The sequence below is a fragment of the Parasteatoda tepidariorum genome, chromosome 6 (assembly GCF_043381705.1).
Source record: "Parasteatoda tepidariorum isolate YZ-2023 chromosome 6, CAS_Ptep_4.0, whole genome shotgun sequence".
Classification (NCBI taxonomy): Eukaryota; Metazoa; Arthropoda; class Arachnida; order Araneae; family Theridiidae; genus Parasteatoda; species Parasteatoda tepidariorum.
The window spans coordinates 44014915-44038290 of NC_092209.1; the positions used below are offsets into that span (position 1 = coordinate 44014915).

Here is a 23376-nt window from a genome sequence, read left to right on the forward strand (position 1 = left end):
TATCTAAATAATATTTAAGTGGTAAAATAAACATAGAACTAATAACATATTGATAATTAAATATAAAAGAGAATATTTGTTTTTAAAAGTATAATGTTTTATTAATATTGTTTGACTCTTCAATTTAAACAAAGGAAGATTAATCAGTAATCAAGTTCAATTGGTCCTCTCATTCAATAGTACATAACTGAAGTTTGGCCTTGCCATACAGGTTTATTTATCTATAGTACTATTCAAGAATACTTTTATTTCATTCATGTTCAATTCTTTTAGCATAGTGGTGATACATCACCAGTGTCAGTAACTGAAACTGATGTTATGCCCTTCAAAACTGTTAATACATTTTTCAGATATTTTGTTTTTTCAATTTAAACTAATATATTTATATTTAAAAACAATTTTTTTTTTTAAATAGATGTCTTTTTTATCATCCTGTAATGCAGAAATTATGAAATTTTTTTAAAAAAAATATTGTGAAAAATAAAAGGATAATTTTTGAACAAATTTAGTATTTTTTTTAAGAAAAATTATTATTTTTTAATATTGCCATATTTATCCTTTTGCAAAAATATTATTTATCAGTATTAAAAGCATATTTACATTTAAAGGTATTCACTTTTGTGGAGCTTCAAAAATTATAAACCTTTTCCTATTATATTATATTATTTTCTTTTAATAAGTTATAGTAAATTGTATAAAAAATATCAAATATTTATTGATACATGTAATTATTGTGTGTACAATGGTTACACCTATAGAATTTTTACATTTTACCAAAGTTCAAGGTTTTGGACACTTTTAAACAGTTTAGGACAGTTTTACCCAGTTTAAGACAGTAAAACCCACGTGTCCTGTCCAAAACCTGTTTAGGACTTCCAGAACCCCAACCCTGATCGAAAGCATATGAAACATATTGAAAATTGTAGTTTATATGAAACATATTGAAAATGCTATTTAACTTATTATTTAGCAATTATTAAACAGTAAATAAGTTCTATTTACTTTTATAATAATTTTCATATAAAAAAAATTCTGGTCAAAATTCGATATTAAAATAACTAGTACAAACTTGTTATAGGAATTCTCTTTGCGTAATAATACTAAACAATCTGTTTGAAGATAAATGCTTTAATTATTTTACTGTAACAATTTGAAGCTGAATTGAAAAAACAAAATTGTGAATCAAGTTGCAATGGTAACCCAACAAAAGTTTGAATTTTATCCCAATAAACTTTGGAACTAAATCTATGTTAATGCAATAAAAAATTCTTTTGTAACTATTTGTTTGTCATTAGAAGGATGGTTTTAATTTAATATTTTTTCTTAATGTTTTTTTGTTCCATTTATTTATATGATTAGATGCTGCATGACTCATAAATAATTCATGTGGTACTCTTTGAAAGTTTTTCAATTAAGATTTTTACTAGTTGCCAAGATTGCCTTGCTTCATATTTTTCAAAAATGCAATCAGATTTTTGTTATATTTAGGAAACTGCAGCAAAGGCACAGGAAGTGCGAGATGTCACTCGAATTGAAAGAATTGGAGCCCATTCACATATTAGAGGGCTTGGTTTAGATGATACATTAGATCCTAGAGCAGTAAGTAATGGTGTTTTTATTACAAGAGTACTAAACCTAAACAAACACTGGAAATCTGTATGATCATTTTGTATTAAACCATTGCTAAATTTAGTGTTACTGGTTTTAATAAGCACTGTTTTGTAAAAGCTAATTTTTATTTTTGAGACCGATAAATAGTAAGTTTAGTTACAAACTTAAATTTGTAACTATTCAAAGATTTTTAAAAAAATATTTTCTAAGTAAATATTCTTTTGAAATTTGTAATTAGTGTTTTTACAAAAAGTGTTGTAATACTCTTATTTTAATCGAAAAATATGTTTCATATTTATTGCTTTGGTTTTATCATTTGATTTGTGTACTTTTGTGGTTTTATTTTTGCAACATGCTGATGAGTTTTTATGTAGTCAGTCTTTATTTTTAATGAAGATAAAATTAATATCATAAACAGTGTTCAAAATCATAAATGGTCTGATTATTCATAACTATTAAAACCTAACTGTGGCATTAAGAAAACTCTAAATGGTTTTGATATCATGAGATACCTCATTCACTTTGATTTCGAATAGGATAAAATAAAAAATATAACTATTAAAACTAAGGTAAAATGTTACATTTAGGTTAGCATAGTCCAAGGATAGGACACAATGGACTTATTGTTGTAAATGGTATTTAACAGTCCTTTCCTTTAATTCTGAAATTAGTTGAAGCATTTATAACAATAATTGTATATGAAAAATATCTACCCTTTTTTAATAATATTTCATTTTAAATATTGATTCAGTACAAATTAAAATCCTGCACTGCGTTTCATTTTTAAGATAATTCTGATAAATTTAAAAAAATTATTTTAGGAGATATATTGAATAAACGATAATTATAAAACTTAAAAAAGAAAAAAATTTTCAAAGCTTGGGTCGACATTTCATAATAGTTTTTTGTGTTACAGTTCATTTTTCATATCTTGATATTTTTCTATTATCCAATTTAAAAGTTATGTGTGGACAGTAGAATACTTTTTCAATTTATTTGTAGGTATCTCAAGGTATGGTTGGCCAGGTTGCTGCAAGACGAGCAGCTGGAATCATTCTTGAGATGATTAAAGAAGGCAAAATTGCAGGAAGAGCTGTTCTCATTGCTGGAGAACCTGGCACTGGCAAAACTGCAATTGCTATGGGTAATATACCTTGAAACTTATACTTTTGTTCAATGTTATAATTCTATAAGTATTCGTAATGTCAATCATTTAAAATTTCAGTTCATGTGACTAGTAATAGCTGACAGTTCATAGTTTTTTTAATAATGATTTTAAAATTTGGTCAGATCATTGATTTCTGCACCATTAATGAGTTAACATTTATTACTGCTAGATCAAAGTTTTCTTCAAATTTATCATCTGGAAAAATTGGATCTGCTGCTTTTCTGATTTCCTCCTTTCACCTTGTTTGGGGTCATGTGAAGTCATATTAATAATACCAGTCTGAGATTATTAATATGATTGTGATTGTCTGTTGTTTGGGCTATATGACCAGCCTATTGCTATTTTGAGCATTGGATTATTATCGGAATGTATGTATTTACAGAGCATTCATAAAATAATTTCCCCTATATATGATTATATATTGGCCTATCAACTTAACCCAATCAAAAGAAAGTTTCATAGTGTTATTTAGCAGAATAGGCTATAAATAATTTTAATTATAGAGCTCTTACAGTTATACTGTTAACAAATTTCAAAATTTTGAGTTTCTGTACCCATTTTATTTTTTATTATTCAAATGATTTCTTTACTATAAGAAATATAAGGCTACAATTGGTATCATCTTTTTAGTGTAAAAAACACCAGCATTGGGGGGGGGGGTAATAGCCTTCTGATATGGAATGGTTAAATAGCAATGGTTCATATGCTGTTTTTTGCTCTCTTTATCTCTATTATTACCATCAATTCTCATGTTAAAAATATCGTTCTAACTCCATTTTATGTTTTTTATTTTGAGAATCAGGTTTTGATGAAATAAGTCAATGTTGCCATTTAATTTGTTCACTCTAACTATGATACCATTCTGGTTTTGAGTCCTCAGCATCTCAAATTATACTTTCTAATAACACCGTCTGGAATTTTATTTGTATTGGTTTTTGTATTGTGTATTGGTTATTTGTATTATAAATTTGTATTGGCTACCTGGGGTTTATATGTAGGAGTTATTTTATAGCTGACTTGTATATATATATTATTTTGTTTATTTTTTTTCCCCCAAGCAGTCTGTTTGAGAGCAGTCTACTCCTTATTGGGATCAAGTTTTTTCACCTCTTTTTTTTATAGAACAACCTCAACAAAGTTATCATTGTCCAACTAAAAATGCATTTTTTGAATTATTGCCTTTAAAGGGATACATAAATAAAGGTTCACTTTTTCAGAATATACTCTTTAAAAACTTTTTGTTAAGTAATGGTGCTACTCATTTTTTTTAAAGGTTTCATAACTATATTTAAAAATTATCATTATAGTTATTTGTATATAAATGTAGCATTAATAATAGATTGTAATTTTATTAGGAATGGCTCAAGCTCTTGGCATGGATACACCTTTTACAGTCATATCAGGAAGTGAAATATTTTCTCTTGAAATGTCCAAAACTGAAGCTTTGACCCAAGCTTTTAGAAAATCTATTGGTGTAAGAATTCAGTAAGTAATAATTGATCAACTCTAATATGTCAATTATATAATGTGTTAATTTATAGGAAGTAAAAATAAAAAGTTAGTCAAGTAACTTGATGGATTCAGTAGTATTCCATTCTTTGCTGAATCCTCTCCAAGGCACATAGGTTGCATGGGCATGTTTTTTTCTTAACACCATGGCTCATGTTAAAATTTGAACCAAATTTTTTATTAGTTTCAAAACACTTCACACGAGAGCTCATGTCTCCTCGTTAATATACTTTTTTGTCAAATGCCCAAGGCTTTTTTTTTTTTTTTTTTTCAAATTTCAAGAGTCTAAATGACCTTAGGGCACATTAACATAGTCTCTTCTGTCCAAGCTCCTTGATTTTAACTTTCTGTATGAACATTTCAAAAATTTTAGTCTCAATAGTTAAACCCAATATGTTCCATTAAGGTACTTATTGGGGAACTTGCTTCAATATTGGCTTTTTCAATTTCCTAGTTATTCTTCCTAGGTTTTCTTTCACAGCAGCTTCCTTTATATCGAAAGATAATAAGATGAGGCTTCTTTAAACATGGTTTTTCCTAAGTCTTTTTGCTCATACTGGCTGCGGTTCTTTTGGATTCAACTTGAAGAAGTAAATTGGAATGGCTACCTTTGCCGCAGCACTCCACGGCTTAATTCATATCATAGTAAGCTAAATTCAACTTTTTTTAAATGGGATAGCCACAAAAGACAGGAAAATTGTGGAATTTTATGAATCTTAAAAAGATCAGAAGACTTAATTAAACTATCCAAGCAGTCAGATGAAATGAATTATATTGAATTTTATGTACTTGATCATTATTATCATATTTTTATGTGATAATTTTTTTTAAAGAAAAGTTTAATTACCTCTCTGTCATATTTTAAGACTAAGGCATAACTGAAAAATCTGTAATGAATATCATGCCATTAATTACAAACATTTTTTCAATGTGTATTTGTACTTGCTTTGTATATGATGCTTTGTTTGAACTATTGTTTATGCTACATGTAATGTTGCTTATACACATAATGCTGCAATTATGAAAATGCAAGGAAATTTTCAATTCTATTTGAAAGTAATATGAATAAGCTACAAATGTATTATTTATCTTTTGCTTCTCTTCAAATTATAAAAATAATTAATGTAAATAAATTTGAACAAATAAGATTATTAAAAATTACTGTTATTCGGAAGGGGTAAAAATTTTAATAATACTGTATTAGATTAATGTGATGAGTTGTCAAAGTGTTTTTTGTTTGTTTACCTTTTTGATATTTGAAATTTTCTTTTCTTTTTTAGTTTATTTGCACTAATGTTTCGATCATTACGTCTCACAGCAAACACTGAAGCCAGTGTGTTATCTCATTATTAATACTTTCTCTTAATAAAATCTCAGTATTAATACTTAAGGCTGTTCAGGGGCCAGGTTAATGGGGGTTGGCGGATATATTTGGTTTTTTAGACCATAAGTTGTGCCCCCCTGAAAATATTGAGCTTATGTATAAACAATAATTGTAATGATGCTAAGAAGTATCGATATTTCATCACAATATCACAGGTGGTGTTTATACCTTTTTAATGTTAAATATTAAGAATATATTTCTATAATATGTCACTTGGTCGAATTTTTGTTTCTTAACATATATGTTTTATGTTTCAGAGAAGAAACTGAGATCATAGAAGGGGAAGTAGTAGAAATCCAAATTGACCGTCCAGTGTCCGGAACTGTGAGTTACATTTTTTCTAACGATCTGCAGTGCATTCTTATTTTATAAGATCTTGGTACATTACTGTTTCAGGGCTTCAAGTGCTGCGCACATTGCGCATTTTGCGCCAAACCGGTATATTTGCGCATTGCTGCGCAGAAACGGCATTTTATGTTAAATTTGCGCCGAATCTGCGCCAAAAAATTTTCGGGGACCAACTAAACATTGCCAAATTTTAATAGCATAAGAAATTTTTTTTTTCTCTTGTTGATTTCAACGTTATTGAGGTGCCATCGTCTTCGTCAATGGCAAGCTAATGACTTTCTTGCGCTATTCTATTTATAGATTAGTACCATGATCTTTGAATTAACTAGGGGACCATCCACTAAGTACATATTTTCATGTTGATCCTCAGAACAGTCAAGAATTACAAAGCTTCATAACTTCAAACTTTCCATCTCCCTTTTATTCATTTCATTTAATAAAGATAAGAATTAATTGAGTTTCATAACGTAAATTTTTTATCTGAGGGACCATCCACTAATTGCATATTGTTTTTAAACAATTATTTTACTTTATTACTTTTTTTTACTAATATTTTTTTTCTTACTTATTGCATTTTATTGTTGTATTATTACCTTCAAAATTTTCAGTGCTCTTATTTTGTTTTAGGAAATAACTTAATAATATTTAGAGGCAAGATTTTAAATAAGTATGAAGAGAGGGGGTTTCAATATTTTAAATGCAGCAAAAAATCTTATGTTTTTAAGATTTTTCATTCAAAAATACTTCAATTCATCTTTTAATGATTTGATTTAAAACAATTGATGTAAAAAATTTTAATTGTCACAGATTTGTTAAATATTATGAGTGTAGAGACAATATAATAATTTACTTCTGACAAATTTTTTTTAGCTTCAATACTCATTGTATTTGCATTTAAAAATTATTTAATTTTTTTTAATCATTTCATTAATGCAGTACTTTATAAGTAACCAATTTTAATAAAAATTTATTAGGGGCCATTCACTAATTTACATTTGTAATATAAATTTATTAAAGTTTTCTTAATTTGCTTAATTCTTTACATATTTTTATAAATTTGGTATGATCAATATTAATCTTGTTAATGTTTTGTTGAATATACTATTACAAATAACATTTATTTAAATTTTAAGAAAATTACACTCGATGACCTTAAATAATAGTTAAATTAATTACAGTTTTGAATTACCTTTTACAGAATTAAATAAAGTAATTATTAATTTAAAAAATAGTATGAGCCACTCAATGTTGAATTTATTAAATTTTTTTTTAATATTTCGGCAATATTAAATAAATTTTTAGGTCTTTTCCACACTGAAACACCATTGATTCACTTGCTGTATGATGAAATGGTGTTCCTAGTTAAAGCATTGTTAGGGCGTTTTTTTAAAGAGTTTTGGTTTTCATGTTTGTCAGGAAAGGACTTAAAATCATTGGATGTAGAAAACGCAGAAATTTGGCAAAATTCAAATTTAATAGATGTTGGACTAGATACCACAAAGGTGATGACATCCTTATCTTCTTCAGAAAAAAAATTATGTATTTAGGTGTCAGATCTTTTTACTTGGCATGCACAAAACATTTATTAAAAGCATTGCCTCTAAAAAATAGGTTACTGTGCCCTCTTAAAGTGTTGCATCCTGTAATGAGAATGGAAGAAACTTCTATTAAGTCAATAAGATATCTGGCAACAGTAACCCCATCCATTATAAAGCCTGGAGAGGCATCTTTGTTACTAGATGAAGGGACAAGGTTACATGGGGAACCAGAAAGTTATTCTTCTGATTCAAATGAATATGCACAGATTGATGTGTTTTGGAAAAACTATTTTGTGAAGAAAGATAATTTTGGGAATTGCAGAAATTTGGCAAAATTAAAATTTGATAGATGTTGGACTAGATACCACAAAGGTGATGACATCCTCATCTTCTTCAGAAAAAAAAATTATGTATTTAGGTGCAAGGTCTTTTTACTTGGCATGCGCAAAAAATCTATTAAAAGTATTGCCTCTTAAAAATAGATTACTGTACCATCTTAAAGTGTTGCATCCTGTAATGAGAATGGAAGAAACTTCTATTAAGTCAATAAGATATCTAACAAAAGTAACCCCATCCATTATAAAGCCTGGAGAGGCATCTTTGTTACTAGATGAAGGAGGGACAAGGTTACATGGGGAACCAGAAAGTTTTTCTTCTGATTCAAATGAATATGCACAGATTGATGTGTTTTGGAAAAACTATTTTGTGAAGAAAGATAATTTTGGGAAATATCAAATATCCTCTTATAACATAGCTCTTTTGTGCGTACCACATGGGAATGCCGATATTGAAAGAGGTTTAAGTGTGAACAAAAAGCTATTTGACAATAAGGCAAGTTTAAATTTGCATAGTGTGAATGGTTTGAGAGAAGTTGTGTCATATATCAACAAAATAGGGGTTTAAATAACTTTAAAGTTGACAAAGATATTATTAAAGTGGTTCGTGTAGCATTTAAAAATTATTCTGCTCGATTAGAGGTTGAGAAAAAAAGAAAGAAAAAAGCAAAAAACACTGAGACTGAGGAAAGCAGATTGAAAGCTGCTGAAATTGATTTGTAAAAAAAATTGAAGGCTTCTCGGGATCTCTTAGCCGCAGCTGAAAAAAATATTAAAGATGAGTAAAATAATAAAGACAGGTCGGTTATAGAAAGCGGACAGATCCTCTTATCTGAGGCTAAGTCGAGGATAGCAGAATATTTAACAGCATTGGAAGGTACCAAAAAGAAACTTAATTTGTTAATGCAGGGACCTTCAAAAAAGTGTAAAAAATACGATATCTTATTAATGAACAAAGTTAAAAATTCTTGTTATTAAATTCTTGTTTTAATTCTATTTATTAACTATGCTCTAAATCTTTGTTTTGCTGCTCCAAAATTGCTTTTTTGTTGCTCCAAAGATGCTCCAAAACCATGTTTTGCCACTTGAAGCCCTGTGTTTTCAAAATTGTTTATTCTACTGTAGATTAAAAATTGCCAACAATTTCAAAAAAAAAAAAATTTCAACTACATGTCAGACCATCTCACTTGAAATATTTGCTCAGTCAGCTGTAATTTTTATACTACACTTTATTTTAACACCAAATATTTTTTTTAAAACTTTGCTTAGCAGCTCCCTCTGTTGTCATACTTTATGACTAATTTTAAAGCTTTATTAGGAATAAAAATCAGGCTTCCTGAACAAAAACCGTGTTTCTTTTTGATTTAATTTTTAAATCATCAGCTATTTCAGGCCTGCAATATGACTGGAAGAATTTTATGGCTTGCTATTATCAGTAATATTAATTTCTTGTTAGTATAGTAAATTATCTGTAAAAAGAAAATACTTTTCTATTTTGCTTTCTCTGATAAATAAAAACTAATTAGGTTAGTTTGTTGAAATGCTCTATTATAAAATTTTGTGCTAAAATTGTAACACTGCTTACATTTTGCTCATTTTAACTTAACAACATTTTTATATATTATTTTGTAAACATTTCTTTAAATTTATAGGGATCAAAAGTTGGAAAGCTTACTTTGAAAAGTACAGATATGGAAACAACATATGACTTAGGACAAAAAATGATTGAAAGCTTGACAAAAGAAAAAGTACAAGCTGGGTAAATATCAAATTAGTTTACTTTCAATTTAGTATCCATATTGTTCAAGCGTCGACTAGTTTTCGCTCATACAAATCTACTTAATCACTTTTTACAAAAGTGCAAAACAGACATACAATTTTGTACAAAAATTAAATTTGAAGCAGAAAAAAATGTTATCCAAATTGAAGAGAATATGAGAATTGTCTAACTAATTTGCAACTACAGTACACTCTCGATTATCCGTGCGCAAATTATCCGTGCTCATTCCGGAGTCACTCAAAAAATATAAAGAGAAACATTTTCAAGATTAAAAAAATTGATTCATGTAGTAATAGCACTACCAAATTTTTGGAAGCAATATTCGTTATTGGATTGCAGTATATGGAATATCAACAGCATGGTATTCGTCTACGTTATCACGATTTTGGAGAAAGATCATACCGCTTGATGAACAATCCTCTTCAGATGTTCAAGAAAAATATGATAACAGTATTCTCGAACAAGTAAAAGAAATCTAAGGTTTCGAAATTCTTGATGAAGAAAATTTAGAAGATTGGTTTCAAAGTGATGCATGTGAGCCTGGCTTCTAGTATTTGACTGATGAAGACATCGTTATGTTGTTAAATCAAATAGTGATGATAGTAACTGATGCAGAAGATGTAGTAAATGAATGAAATACAATTTCTCATTCTGCTGCTCTGTGGAAACTTTATTAGATTATATGGGAGGATTTGATTACTGTGACATTACTGCGGTTCGTAAAATATGTGTATCGATGTATGGCGAAGATGCATTCATTACACATTTTTTAATAAGGAAAATTCCTAGTTTGATGTATACATGCAAATGTCAGTAATTTTTATATTTTTTGTGCTGATATTGAATTTTTCTTTAATAAAAGGAGTTTTCGGATTATCCGTGTTTTTCTATTGTCCGTGCGACCTGTCCCGGTGATTAACACGGATAATCGGGAGTGCACTGTATATGTCTTTTTCTATGAAGGAATCAATATTTCATTATATGCCTTAAGCTAACTTAAGACATGTTTCCTGTAGTTGCAATCAAATTCTCTTACAGATACCTTTTTTTTGGAATGGTTGAGTGCTTAGTGGAAAATGCTAATCAAACATATTGAAAAACTTATCTTTGAACTTGCAAAGAACTTTTATTAATTAAGAAAAAAATATTACTTAAACATCACATAACTTTTTAAAAAGAAAACATAATCTACTCTCCACAACATGAAACAGCTGTAGTAGCTCCTTACATTCATATATGTATAAATCTAATCTGTATCTGTCTCATATATACAAGAAAATATATATTTAATATCCAATCAAAAACACTTGCATATTGAGGGTGAAAGAAAACATAATAATAAACCACTCTTTAAATTATTTTTAAATGTTCGTAATAGAAAGAGAATATTAATAAAAGTTACTCATAATATGCTATGTAATATTACCTACTGATAAGATTTTTTTCTGTAACCTCTAAGTGCATAATTGGGAATTTACTATGATTAGAAAAAAAATTTGTAATTTTTTTTTAGTGAAGCTGAATTTTTTTCCTTCTTTATTTATGCCAGAGCAGATAAAATATGAGATCTAAATCGAAATATTATTAGACAGAACCTAATGGAAAGAGAGTACTGATAAATGTTATTAATTATATTCTATGTAGCATTACCTACTAATAAGATTTTTTTTCTGTAACCACGAAGTGGATAATTTGATACTAACTGTGATAAGAACAATTTTTAGTAATTTATTTTTAGCAAAACTGGATTTCTTTCTTTTTTATTTATGCCATGTTATTTTTCGCTTTTTGCAGTGATATAGTTTGCATTGACAAGGCAACTGGTAAAATTACAAAATTAGGCAGATCATTCACAAGAGCCAGAGACTATGATGCCACTGGAGCTCAAACAAAATTTGTTCAGTGCCCAGAAGGAGAACTCCAGAAAAGGAAGGAAGTTACTCATACAGTTACTTTGCATGAAATTGATGTAATGAATAGCAGAACTCAAGGTTTCTTAGCTTTATTTTCAGGTACTACTCTGATAATTTTTTAATTACTCTCAATAAAAATGTATTTTGGTGGCATTTAAATTTATACACATTTATGCTCTACTTTGGCTTGCCACATTTGTATTATCTTTGTGTATGACTCTTTTCTTATTTGCAACTCAGTTTTTTTTTTTTTTTTTTTTAAATTAGAGATTTAAGTTGGTTGTTATCATACAACACTTATAAAATGCATGTTACAGTCAAACTTGTTTAAATCCAGAACTTCGGGTTTGAGAAAATTTACTTTTCCAAGGAGGGTTGTTCATTAAATCTAAATCAGACAAAATAAAGAATAATTATAAAAGATATAATGTATGAGATGGAATTAGAAAATATTTGCAAATAGCTTATTTTTTATGATTTTTATTTACACTGATTAGAATAATGTTTTATTTAACTTTTTGTGCTTGTTCGGTATACGAAACATCTATTGATTGATTCCAGAAACATTTGTAATTTCGGACCAAACGCCATATTCCGATGTGGGTGACATGATAAATTAATTCTGTTCCATTGCTATCAGGAAATGGCAAACCAAACACGTGAACTACATTAGATGCTGATTCTGTTTAATACTTTGCATAATTTTGTTATTGTGGTAAGACATATAAGGAACTACATTGCTTATCATCCCAATATTTTGAAACAAATTGAAAAGGTAGTTCTTTTCAATTCAAGGCTCCTGAAATTTCCTAGAACAATCGTATATATATATTTTTTTTGACAGTTTAAATCAAATTATTTTCAATGATTTTTTTAAAAATCCTGTATTTATTCTGATATGTACTCATATAAACAGGGTTTTTTCTAGATTTATAACACTGTACATGCTTCAGTCTTTGGACTGATTGAAGGCTTAAAATAATTATTTTACCTAACATATTCCAGAAATATATTTAACATATTTTTATTTAAAGTAATTTTTGGAGGATTATTCACATTCTTATTTGAATTATATAATCAATTTTCTGTTGATGATTCTTCTTAATTAAAAAAGGAAAGAAAATTCATGGACATGTTGGCCTTAAAATTGAGAATTATTTTTTGTTCTAACTCCAAATATGAATCCAATGTTGTGTTGTAAGGTCACTGTCAATCAGCAAGTATTAGTCTTCTTTTTAAAAATAATAAGTTGAAAGAGAGTATTCCACTAGATCTTTAAAATGGGCTATTGGTGACAATCTGGAAAGCATTCATGAGGATGATTCAGAGACGTGCTGTCACAATTTTGATTCTCTATAGAAGAGGTGGCTTCTCCGTTATGGTAGTCCAACGACTTGCAAGTGAAGTCTTAGTGGGTAACGGGGGAATGAGTATTGGTGCTGCGCATCCTCTGTCCTTCGATGATGGTGCTGACTCTATCCTGTGATCAATGATCTACTGGGAACCATGTCTTATGGTTAGTCAAATGTTGCATGGAGTCACAATTGCGTTTTTTATTTTATAGATGAACTCTTAGTACTTGCTTTTTTTTTTTCTTAAAACATCATATTAATACTGATTATAGCATTTTATTCATAAGATAATTAGAAATAATAAATTTGAAATTAAACCCGTCCTTCTGCTCCCTTGAAAATTACGGGATGCGGTTTCGCCCTCTATTTCTCGTTCCCGTGCTGGAGTTTTCAGTAGTAACATGCCAATAAGAATAAAACTAATTCATTTCTTTTGCCCAGAAAACATTTTATTTCTCATTTTAAACGCCAGGTGGCAGTACCAGGGTATTTTTAAGGTAATTGAAGATAGTTAGTTTATTTTAAACTAGATGTCAGCACTAATCAAATGCGTGTGTAAAAAAAATAGGCATTTTTATGACCGTTTTCTTGAAAATTAGCTGATCGTTGAGGGGTTAAAGAGAAAAAATATGTGCCTCGTAAAAGAATTGGATTATAATAGTGTGCTATCCTTTTCTGACTGCATTTAACTATTTCTGAATGTTTATTATGTTGTATAAAAATCACAATTTATGGGAAGAAATTTGTTTATGTGATTCCTTTATTTAGGTGACACTGGAGAAATAAAAATTGAGGTGAGAGAGCAAATAAATTCCAAAGTAGCTGAATGGAGAGAAGAAGGCAAAGCTCAGATCATTCCTGGTGTATTGTTTATTGATGAAGTTCATATGCTGGACATTGAATGCTTTTCATACCTTAACAGAGCTCTTGAAAGCGATTTAGCTCCAATATTAATTATGGCTTCCAATAGAGGTATTACAAAAATAAGGGGAACTCAGTATGAGAGCCCACATGGTATACCTATTGATCTTTTGGATCGATCAGTAATTATCACCACTGCCCCATATGATGAAGACGATACAAAAAAGATTTTAAAAATAAGGTACGCTAAAACTTTGATTATTTTTATTCATTCGAATATGACTTCTATGAATATTAAATTTTCTATTCCATTATTTGCCTTTTTTTTAAATGTATTTTTATATTTTCATTTCTTTTTAAAATTTTTAATGTTTTAGTTATGTATTCAAAAAGTTATCATGCTCATACCTGCCAAGTCTCCTGTTTTTTAACGAAGATTACTGTATTTTAAGACTATCTCCTGTTTACCCGTATATTCTCAAATTTCTCTGTATTTGTTGAAGAAATTTTAAACAGAAAAATTTTGACGATAAAATATCCGCTGATGGCAAAGATACTTATCGTATTCCGTAACAGATGCTGTTATTGCCAGTACAGCAGTATATTGAGTGTTAATAGGTTATGTAAATATGAATAATGGTTTAAAAAAATCTTTTTTGGGTTAAGATTTATATACAATATATTTTACTTCTCTAAATGTAAGTACTTATATTATTTCCAATTTTGAATTTATATTTTTGACTTACATGATTCATGATGTATCAAAACTTTACTTGTAGCCTAAAAAATGGTGCTAGTAAAATCTGCATTATTTTAATTCTCCAATATTAGCAGATATGCATGCTAAACTAAAAAATTTTATCATACAATTTTTTTAAATGTTTTAGAATTTGTCTTTAATTTTCGCCAATTTTACTGAAGCTCTTATGCTTTCACATTATCTAATCCTGACCTAGCCCTTTTTATCAAGGCTCTATCTTTTAACTGACATGATAGGAATGCCACATATCTTTGACCTTGGTCGGACAACATGGGCTGTGCCTGAGTCCTCTCTGCAAACTTCATGTTAAAAATAACAAAAAGACTTGGATCTATTACAGATATGACTTTTACAAATGTTATTAACCCTCCAAGTTTTGAACCCCTGAGTAAAATAGTACACAAAATTTCCCTGCTATGCACTCTTCTCCTATTAAATAACATGGGTAACATTTTACATTTTTTGATGCAAAAAGCTTGTAGCTAAAAGTTTGGAAAATAGACGGCACTAAGTGTCAGAGGGTTAATGGAAAAAATATGTTACCTTACACTTTTTATGTTCCTTTAATTTAAAATTTGTATTTGTCATATTAAGAGAGAAAAAGAAAAGGCATGATTAATTTATTAAGAAAATTGATACAAATGTTATTAATTGAATACTGCTAATTAATCACATTAAATAATGCTCAAGTATAACATTTTCATATAAACTGTCACTCATTCTTTTTATATGTATACATAGTTGCCAACTCTACTGGATTTTTCCAGTAGACTACTTATTAGGAACTCTCTTTTTAAGTTAATTAAAAAAAATTTTTTTTAACTGTCTTTGATGAATTAACTACCTATTAATAGTCGAAATTATGAGTAAACGTAATACATTTCAAGTATGTTTAATGTCAATCGTAACAGGAAAATATTGCAGTTTTTCAATTTTGATGACGTTAAAAATCCCTAGAATTCCCTATGTGTTAAATATTTAGTACATTATTCACCAATTATCATGAAATTTATATTATTTCATAAAATCTACTGGATTTTTTCCTGTCCATGCTGGCAGCTCTGTATATTAATAATATAACATTTTGATATCAAATTTTTTTCTGTGTGTTAAGTTGAAATGTGAAGTAATGCATTTCAAAATTTTCAGCTATTTGATTTTATCATGTTAGCATTATTCTGTTTTTAAAATGATTTATTGTTAGAGTTTTTTTTTTTTTTTTACTCTGTAGAATTTAATAAATAAAGCATTATCTCTAACATTTTACATTTCAAAGAGATTTAATCCATTAAATATTTGTTTTTCTTATTTTGCTTAGGTGTGAAGAAGAGGATGTTGAAATGAGCCAAGATGCATTGCTTTGCCTTACCAAAATTGGTGTTGATACTTCATTGAGATATGCCATTCAGCTTATTACTGCTGCCAATTTAGTTTGCCAAAAAAGAAAAGTATGTTGCGCTGCATCTTTCATTCTAAAATTACTATATTCTAGATTTTATTTCATTCAAATAAAATTTTTGTTTTTAATTTTTTTTTATAGGGTACTGAAGTCAATACTGATGACTTAAGTAGGGTATATACTTTATTCTTAGATGAATCAAGATCTAGCGAGTATTTAAAAGAATACCAGAATGACTTTTTGTATAATACCATAGGTAAGTGTCTCAATTTTTTTTTATATATACCATCAAATCTATTTGAGTTGAACTTTATGAAGATTAATTATTAACTTTGGAATATGATGTTTTATACTTTTTGTTTTGTGTTTAAACTGTCCTTGATTAAAATCATTTCAATCTCTCCTCCACTCTTTCTGTTATGATTTTCCAATACTTTGAATTTTAAAATTTTTTGCATAGGTAAGAAATTTAAGCCCCCCATGAACAAAAATTAAAAAGTTATAGTATCATTTTTGAAAAGTTAAAATTCTGATCATTTCTAATTCTTTTGCTACTACTCGCTCTAGTTAAAATTACAAAAGATCTTGGCTTTTTTTTAAATAAATTTCCAATTAGTTTTAATGTCAATAAATGTCAAGTTTTTCATTTTTGAAGAAATTGAAACATTTTGTATTCTTACTGTTATTTAAAAGATAACAGAGCCAAGCAACTATGTCTTAAGTTATAAATACAGTTCTCATCAATTCTGCATGCTGGTTTGGTAAAGTGTCAGTTTTTTAATAAAATAGAAAGCAGTATTTTGTTAGAATTGCGATCGTGAAGGCTAAGTTGAGCAAAAGTGGAACAAGCAATCTTAATTGATGATGAAATGTATAAATTATTTTATTACTTGTATGCTACTTACTGTACAACTAAAAAAAGCAGCACAAATGCTTCACGATAGTTTTTGAGAAAAATATTTAAACATCCTTTTTATTTCTACTGCTGCAGCCATGAAGGCTAAAATCGAATTTCAAAAAACTAATAAAATGAAATTTTTGAAGAAAAAAAATTCTTGCAACAAATTCCTTATCACTCAAGAATGCTAATTGGCACTTGCGTTGATTTACCAATTAAGGCATATGTTGATTTGATAATATGTAAATAGATTGAGCTATTATTTATAATTTTTAACAGGTTAAAACATGAATATGGATAGTTAATTTTAAAGATATCATATGTCAAAATTATGTATATATATTTTTTGTTTACTTTGCGCCAAGTTTAGCAAAATTTCATAACAGTAGAAAGTGGTGGCAAAACTCACAATATTTCCAAAATAAAATTACTGATTTAATTATTTCCAAAATCATTATTTTAAAAATTAAATATCTATGTAAGTTTTAAAAATCAAACTGTTTTCCCTTTTTTACTAAATAAAGACCGACTGAGGAAATCATAATATAATACGTAGTAACAATCATAAGAAGTAGAATTATTAGTAAATTTCTGTATGTAATACTTTAGTTTGTACAAAAGAGGGGATCTGGAGGTTTTATTGAAAATATCACCATACAATGTAGATTTAATACAAGGCTCTATAGATCTATAGTTCTGTAATAGCAGCTGAAATGAATAGATGTTCATTTATGCATTCCTTTTTTTTTATCACCATTCAGTTTTATTATTTTACAGATTTTTAGATAATTCATTTTTCATTATGGGGCGCTTTAGGCAAAGGATACACAGAAAAAGACTTAATGTTTCATTTTTGAAAATTATTGAATTTTTAACTGCTTATCAAAGCAGAGCCTGTTTAAAATTAAGTTTTCTGAAGGATTGTTAATTAAACAATCTTATTTAATTGAAATGTGCTTAAGTGCTAAAAGTAGTATTTTTTTAAAAATAGTTTGAGATTGATTTTTATTCCTATATTTTGGCTTTTACAGAAACTGAAAAAGATGCTAAAGCTATGGATACCACATAAATTATGCTGTTATCTCTTTTCATATTTGTAACCTTCATTGCCATTATTTGTATATGATGTATCACTAATAAATATCTTTTATCACTGCAGACTTTTGTTTTTAATAATTCATATAAACAATTTTTATCTCTAAATTTAAACCAATATCGGAATCTCGAAATTGGTATCAATCAAAAATTTTAATTTACGGAAAAAGAAAAGAAAAAATTTCTATTATAATCGAACTCCGCTATAATGAACCATCTATAGACCCAGCCAATAACTCCACTATAACGAAAATCTTAGGCTCAGTGGTTACAACACTGAAATATCGTGAAGAACTGGGATTTGAATCCCACTTAAAAGTTTCAGTACTACCAAGTATTCACTGTATCTCAGTTTTATTATGGCGAGGTTAGACTATTAATAAGATGCTGGCTTGAAGTCAATAGTTTTTTTTTTTAACCATCATTTCTGATATCTTTAAATATGAAAAACTGTGTCTGCTTCTGAAGAAATCTTCAACTTAGCATTCCACTTTGATAATCTACTGCTATTGGATAATTTGTAACTCAACATCTTATTAAAAAACAATACTGATTAATGACTTATAATTTGTACGAGAATGATTTTAAGATGGATGTTCTTTTATAGCAATTATTTATAAGGCAAAAATATAACTCTATTAGAAGATTCATACTAATATTAATTACTATGTTTACTTTTTCATATTCTTTATTAAAAAAGTGAAATTATTAAATGTTTTTTTAATATATATATATATATATACAATGCTCAATAAATATTAAGATTTCCTCACAATTAGATAATTTTCCATCAAAACTTTAAGTTCTCCTAAGAGAGTTGATGATTCTTGGTTCTGCACCAGTAGTTCATTGCAACACTGTAGTTCTTCCCTAAAAATAATTCAAATAAATATTTTAATTATTTATTATTTTATTGCTAACACTAGTATATTTTATTTACTAACATAATATTATAACATTAGTAGTGCATTATTTTATTTACTAACATAATAATTTTGATGTAATGGTTTTAAATTTATTCATTAAGATGTTTTGATTTTATGCGTCGTAGATATGATTTAAATCACTTGTTTTTTTTGAAGAATTGAATTTTTTTTTTTTTTTGAAGTCCAAAATATTTTAATGCAGTTAAAAATTTAGCAAATTTTATGAGCCCTTGGATACTGGTTTAAACAATCAATAGGTCAGATCTTTGTTCATAGATTTTTTTTCTCGATTATAATCCATCATTAAAATGTCTATGCAAAAAATGTATAGGTGCAACAAATAGTCATTGAGCAACCCTAGAAAATCTCTTACTTGACATCGACGCGAAGGCTCCGGGAGAAAAAAATTGGTGAAAATGAAAAACTTGAAGCAGCAGCTTCACTACATTAAGGAGGAATTTATGTTTTTTTAACGAATCAATAATTGAAAAAGACAAGAAAAATAGCCCTTAAACAGCACATTCAATATACAATTTTTTTGTTTTTCTGATTCGCATTAGTTTGTATTTCAAAGACACACTACTGCCCTGGTAAAAAATTTAAAAAAAAAATTTTTTTTTGAGCTAAGTCAGGTTGAAGATAAACATTATTTTGTGCGTAGGCAACTTTTTCAGTTAGTCATTTTTGTTTACTAGCTGAATACTCGCTTTTCTTTTTGAAATAAAACCTTATAATCAATAAATCGGTAATGATCAACATTACAAAATTATGCACATAATTGAACGACATATGCGGACACAATTTAATTAAATAACTTAAAATACCATTTTTTTATTTTATTTATTGTTATTTCTTGCTCTTTTTGATGGAAAGTTCGTTTTCTCAAAATGAAGACTGACAATGTTCAGTATCATTCGGCATAATTCTTTTGCAAAAGACCAACTCCTGATTGTTAAATAATACCATAAGCAACAATTTTCACCAGTACTTATCCCGTTCGGTAGGCTGCAAAAAGCCTATTTATCCAGTACTCATATCGTGATACGTATATTAGTATAGTATATAGTAACCAGCACCAATTAACATAATATCAGTTATACCTATTTCCAATTTTTTTTCGGATTATTATTTTTAAATTGTAAATACGAAGGTAAAAATAGTTACTGCTGTAAATTGTTTTAAAAAATGTGATTTATGCCCAATATGAATACCTGAACTTAACACCTTCTTCCGAGGTGAGCAGCAGTTTTCCATTTGAAAGAAGAAAAAAAATATTCTTAATAATAAACAGCTATTATTAAAAATGCCAGTAATAACCCGTATTCCATAATTTAGCCAATTTGAAGTTCTTAAATCCTTCCGAATACTTTCTATTCCTAAAAAAGTATGTTTGAAAGAAATGTAAAAGTGCTTTAATATCGATTGCCAAATTTTGAAATCGAAAACAAATTCTGCAAGCAGTGTATTTGTGTTTTTCCCTACATTACATGCACAATTTATAAATTGTAAAAGATTAATTCTAATTTTTACATATTTCTTGAAGAAATTGTCAATTAAAGATAATTTATTGCATGTTTACTTACCAATAACTCAGCAGAGCATTGTGAAATTTTTCTAAGTCAAGAGCATTTCTTATTTCATCTAAAATTTGTTTCCAATATTTTTCAGACATGCATTCTTCAAAATCCACTTCCGTAGACGCGTTGAACTTTTTCTGGTCAAACCTGCAAAACATATTTCTAATGTATTAAGTGATATATATATATTACAGTCAGGTGGCTATGGATCAGTGGTCTTCTTCTTTTCGAATTGAGAACATGTCAGGTACGTACATAAAGGTAAAATCAACGTGAGGAGAAACATGACCAAATTAGTAAACTATCTGAAACCACTAGTTTGTGTTGTTTATAGTTATGCTTTTGGAAGATGTTTCTATAATATAAAGATAGTAAAAATTGAAATAATAAAATTTACAATTGAAATAAATATTCTAGTTATGCACTAAAGTGAAACATCAATTGGGAAAATAGCTAAATAATTTTTATTTGGTCGCGCGGAACAGCATCACTTTCGGTATCGATTGCCGAAAGGTACTGAGTGTGGTTAATCTATTTTTGATAGGGATAACTTCTCAAAATGTGTTTGCTTTATCTATAAATAATGTAAATTTTAGGAAGAAAAAAATAATAATAAATAAATGAATTTTAATTATTATAGATGTGGTATATACCTTTTAGTTTTGTGAATGATTTTGGATTAATACAGATTAATTATTTACTTTTACTTTACCTCGTAAGAAGAGCATGTATTAATCTAGTTTATTATAACAAAAACAATACTTACAAGGTATTCGTCTTCATTGAAATCTGTAAAACATTTTCAAAAAGAAATCTTTCCTGCTTAGAAATATCAAAGAATAACTTCCGCATTTCATGTTTCGTCACATCGCATATTTTTCTCCTTTTTTCCAAATGTTTAACTTCATAATCCCTGTATAGACCAAAATAAAATAAACTCAGTGTTTTGATAATAATGCTGTAACATCCATACACAACGGGTAAAAAAGCAAAACGCTTAACCACTTTTGATCAAATTATTATCATTTTGTTTTAGTTTATGCTTTAAAATGTATAAAAATATTTGTTGTTGTAGTTAATTTACGTCGCACTAGAGCTGCACGATGGAGTATTGGCGACGGTCTGGGAAACACCCCTGAGGATGATCCGATGATATGCCATCACAATTTTGATCCCCTGCAGAGGGGATGGCACCCCCGCTTCGGTAGCCCGAAGACCTACACGCGAAGTCGAGCACTTTACGGTTGAACAGTTTAACGAGGACCCATACCGCACACCCTCGGTCCCTACGCAGACTGATCCAAGTAGTCACCCACCCGCACACTGACCGTAGCCAGTGATGCTTGACTTCGGTGATCTGTTGGGAACCGTGTCTCAACGATCAGTCCACTGAGGGACAAAAAATATTTTTGCACTGTATGAAATTGAATAAAACTTTAAATCAGCTAAATGGATATCGCGAAATAATTTAAAAATACTTATTTATTAATAATTAATTATTTTTCAATTTAGAGTGTTTTAGAATTATATGTCCAATTTGCATAGTTTAACATAGTTTTTTATATATTATACTAATTTTCATTTTTTTTCTATCTATATAAATAAAGCAGAATTTATATATGTTGTATATGTTCCATATACCAATCCTCAACTCTTAACCGATTCACATCGAATTCGGCGTACATATGTTCGAAGACACGGCGGACCTGACTGTCTACTGAAACCAGTTCACACGCAGAAATCCTTTTCAGTAGGGCTTGCTAATTATTTTATAATATGAATAGTTTTCAAGCTTACTACTCTAATCAATAAAAAATTAGTTACACGTTTTTATGCATGATTTATCTTAGGTTTTTCAGTTGGGTTATCATACTGAATAGAGCCCCTGAATTAGACTATAGGAGTCTTAATACTGAAAATCATCGTTAGTAATTTTATGACGTATGGCGATAACGTCACCGATTTCGAAATGTCATATGAAACAGGAGCCCCTGAATTGGAGTATAGTATAGGATCCTTATATGAAACCACGCGTTTCTTTTATTGATACTTAGCTTTAAAAGTGTGTCTCTATAAACTTAAATAATCAAAACTCAACAAATAAAATAAAATTGAAGTTGTCCATTAAATCATAGGAGAATTGTGATAAATTCTGAATATCGGAGGTGTATTAATCTTTCACTTATTGAACTTCTACCCTAAACCTGATTAATTTTCGTAATAGATATAAATTGCAGTAAAAAAAGTTTTGTTTTAAAAAGCTAAATTAATAAGACCCATGATGCTTAACTTATTTTGGCAATAAGTACTGATCTTATTTTAATTGGAGTTTTTTAATAGGTACTAAATATAATATTGATACCATAAGTGTTGTAGCTTATATTTTGATAAATCTTATAGTATCAGTGGCCCCCATCCCCCCCAAGCTCTTCGGCGCATTCTTGGGCAAATTTTAAATTCCCCCCCAAACTATTCGTTTTATTTAGTGTAAAAATTCCCCCCCAAGCCTTAAGTGGGCTCATCGTGCGCCCACCTCCCACCCTGGTGGGGGCCCCTGTCTATACGGAATACAACCCTCTACCATTTCTAACCAAAAGTGCAAAGCACGACTTCAAAGATGGATTCTTTGAATGGATGGATCTTTACAGAGATATAACATTACTATCAAACATTGCCCTGGAGACATGGGTGCAAGTTGGAAAATAGGCCAAGACTGAAAATTTTTTGACTGAAATACCTAACATACACAATACCCCCTTGACATATGCAAACTATCTAAGAAAGCTTTACCATAATACATCAAGTTTAAATACTGTACAAAAAATATTTATTCATCTGTCTTTTGATAAAATAACAACAGGACATACGAAAGTAGACCAATAACGTAGACCTAAAAAATATTTTTAAGGACAGAAAAAAAAA

The 23376-nt window shown here is 28.6% G+C and overlaps 2 protein-coding genes across 5 annotated transcripts in view; one reads left to right on the forward strand and one right to left on the reverse strand.

Annotated features, from left to right (window-relative positions):
• Positions 1-18014, forward strand: part of LOC107451799 (RuvB-like helicase 2 rept) — a 164504-nt gene extending 146490 nt beyond the window's left edge. For 3 of the 4 annotated variants that reach the window (XM_071182290.1, XM_016068019.4, XM_043044567.2), the window contains exons 2-11: positions 1489-1599; positions 2614-2755; positions 4135-4264; positions 5930-5996; positions 9546-9652; positions 11468-11685; positions 13707-14040; positions 15878-16007; positions 16100-16214; positions 17888-18014. In XM_071182290.1, the coding sequence (XP_071038391.1) occupies positions 2626-2755; positions 4135-4264; positions 5930-5996; positions 9546-9652; positions 11468-11685; positions 13707-14040; positions 15878-16007; positions 16100-16214; positions 17888-17925 (1269 nt within the window). In that variant the 5' untranslated portion in view covers positions 1489-1599; positions 2614-2625 and the 3' untranslated portion in view covers positions 17926-18014. Of the gene's footprint in view, positions 1-865; positions 1196-1488; positions 1600-2613; positions 2756-4134; positions 4265-5929; positions 5997-9545; positions 9653-11467; positions 11686-13706; positions 14041-15877; positions 16008-16099; positions 16215-17887 lie in introns of those variants that run through there. The other variant, XM_071182289.1, reaches the window with a different exon arrangement.
• Positions 18015-18621: 607 nt separating this feature from the next.
• Positions 18622-23376, reverse strand: part of LOC107451796 (uncharacterized) — a 25493-nt gene continuing 20738 nt past the window's right edge. The window contains exons 9-11 of the mRNA XM_016068012.3: positions 21221-21367; positions 20461-20601; positions 18622-18821 (exon numbers count right to left, since the gene is read on the reverse strand). Coding sequence (XP_015923498.1) covers positions 18710-18821; positions 20461-20601; positions 21221-21367 — 400 coding nt within the window. The 3' untranslated portion in view covers positions 18622-18709. The remainder of the gene's footprint in view (positions 18822-20460; positions 20602-21220; positions 21368-23376) is intronic.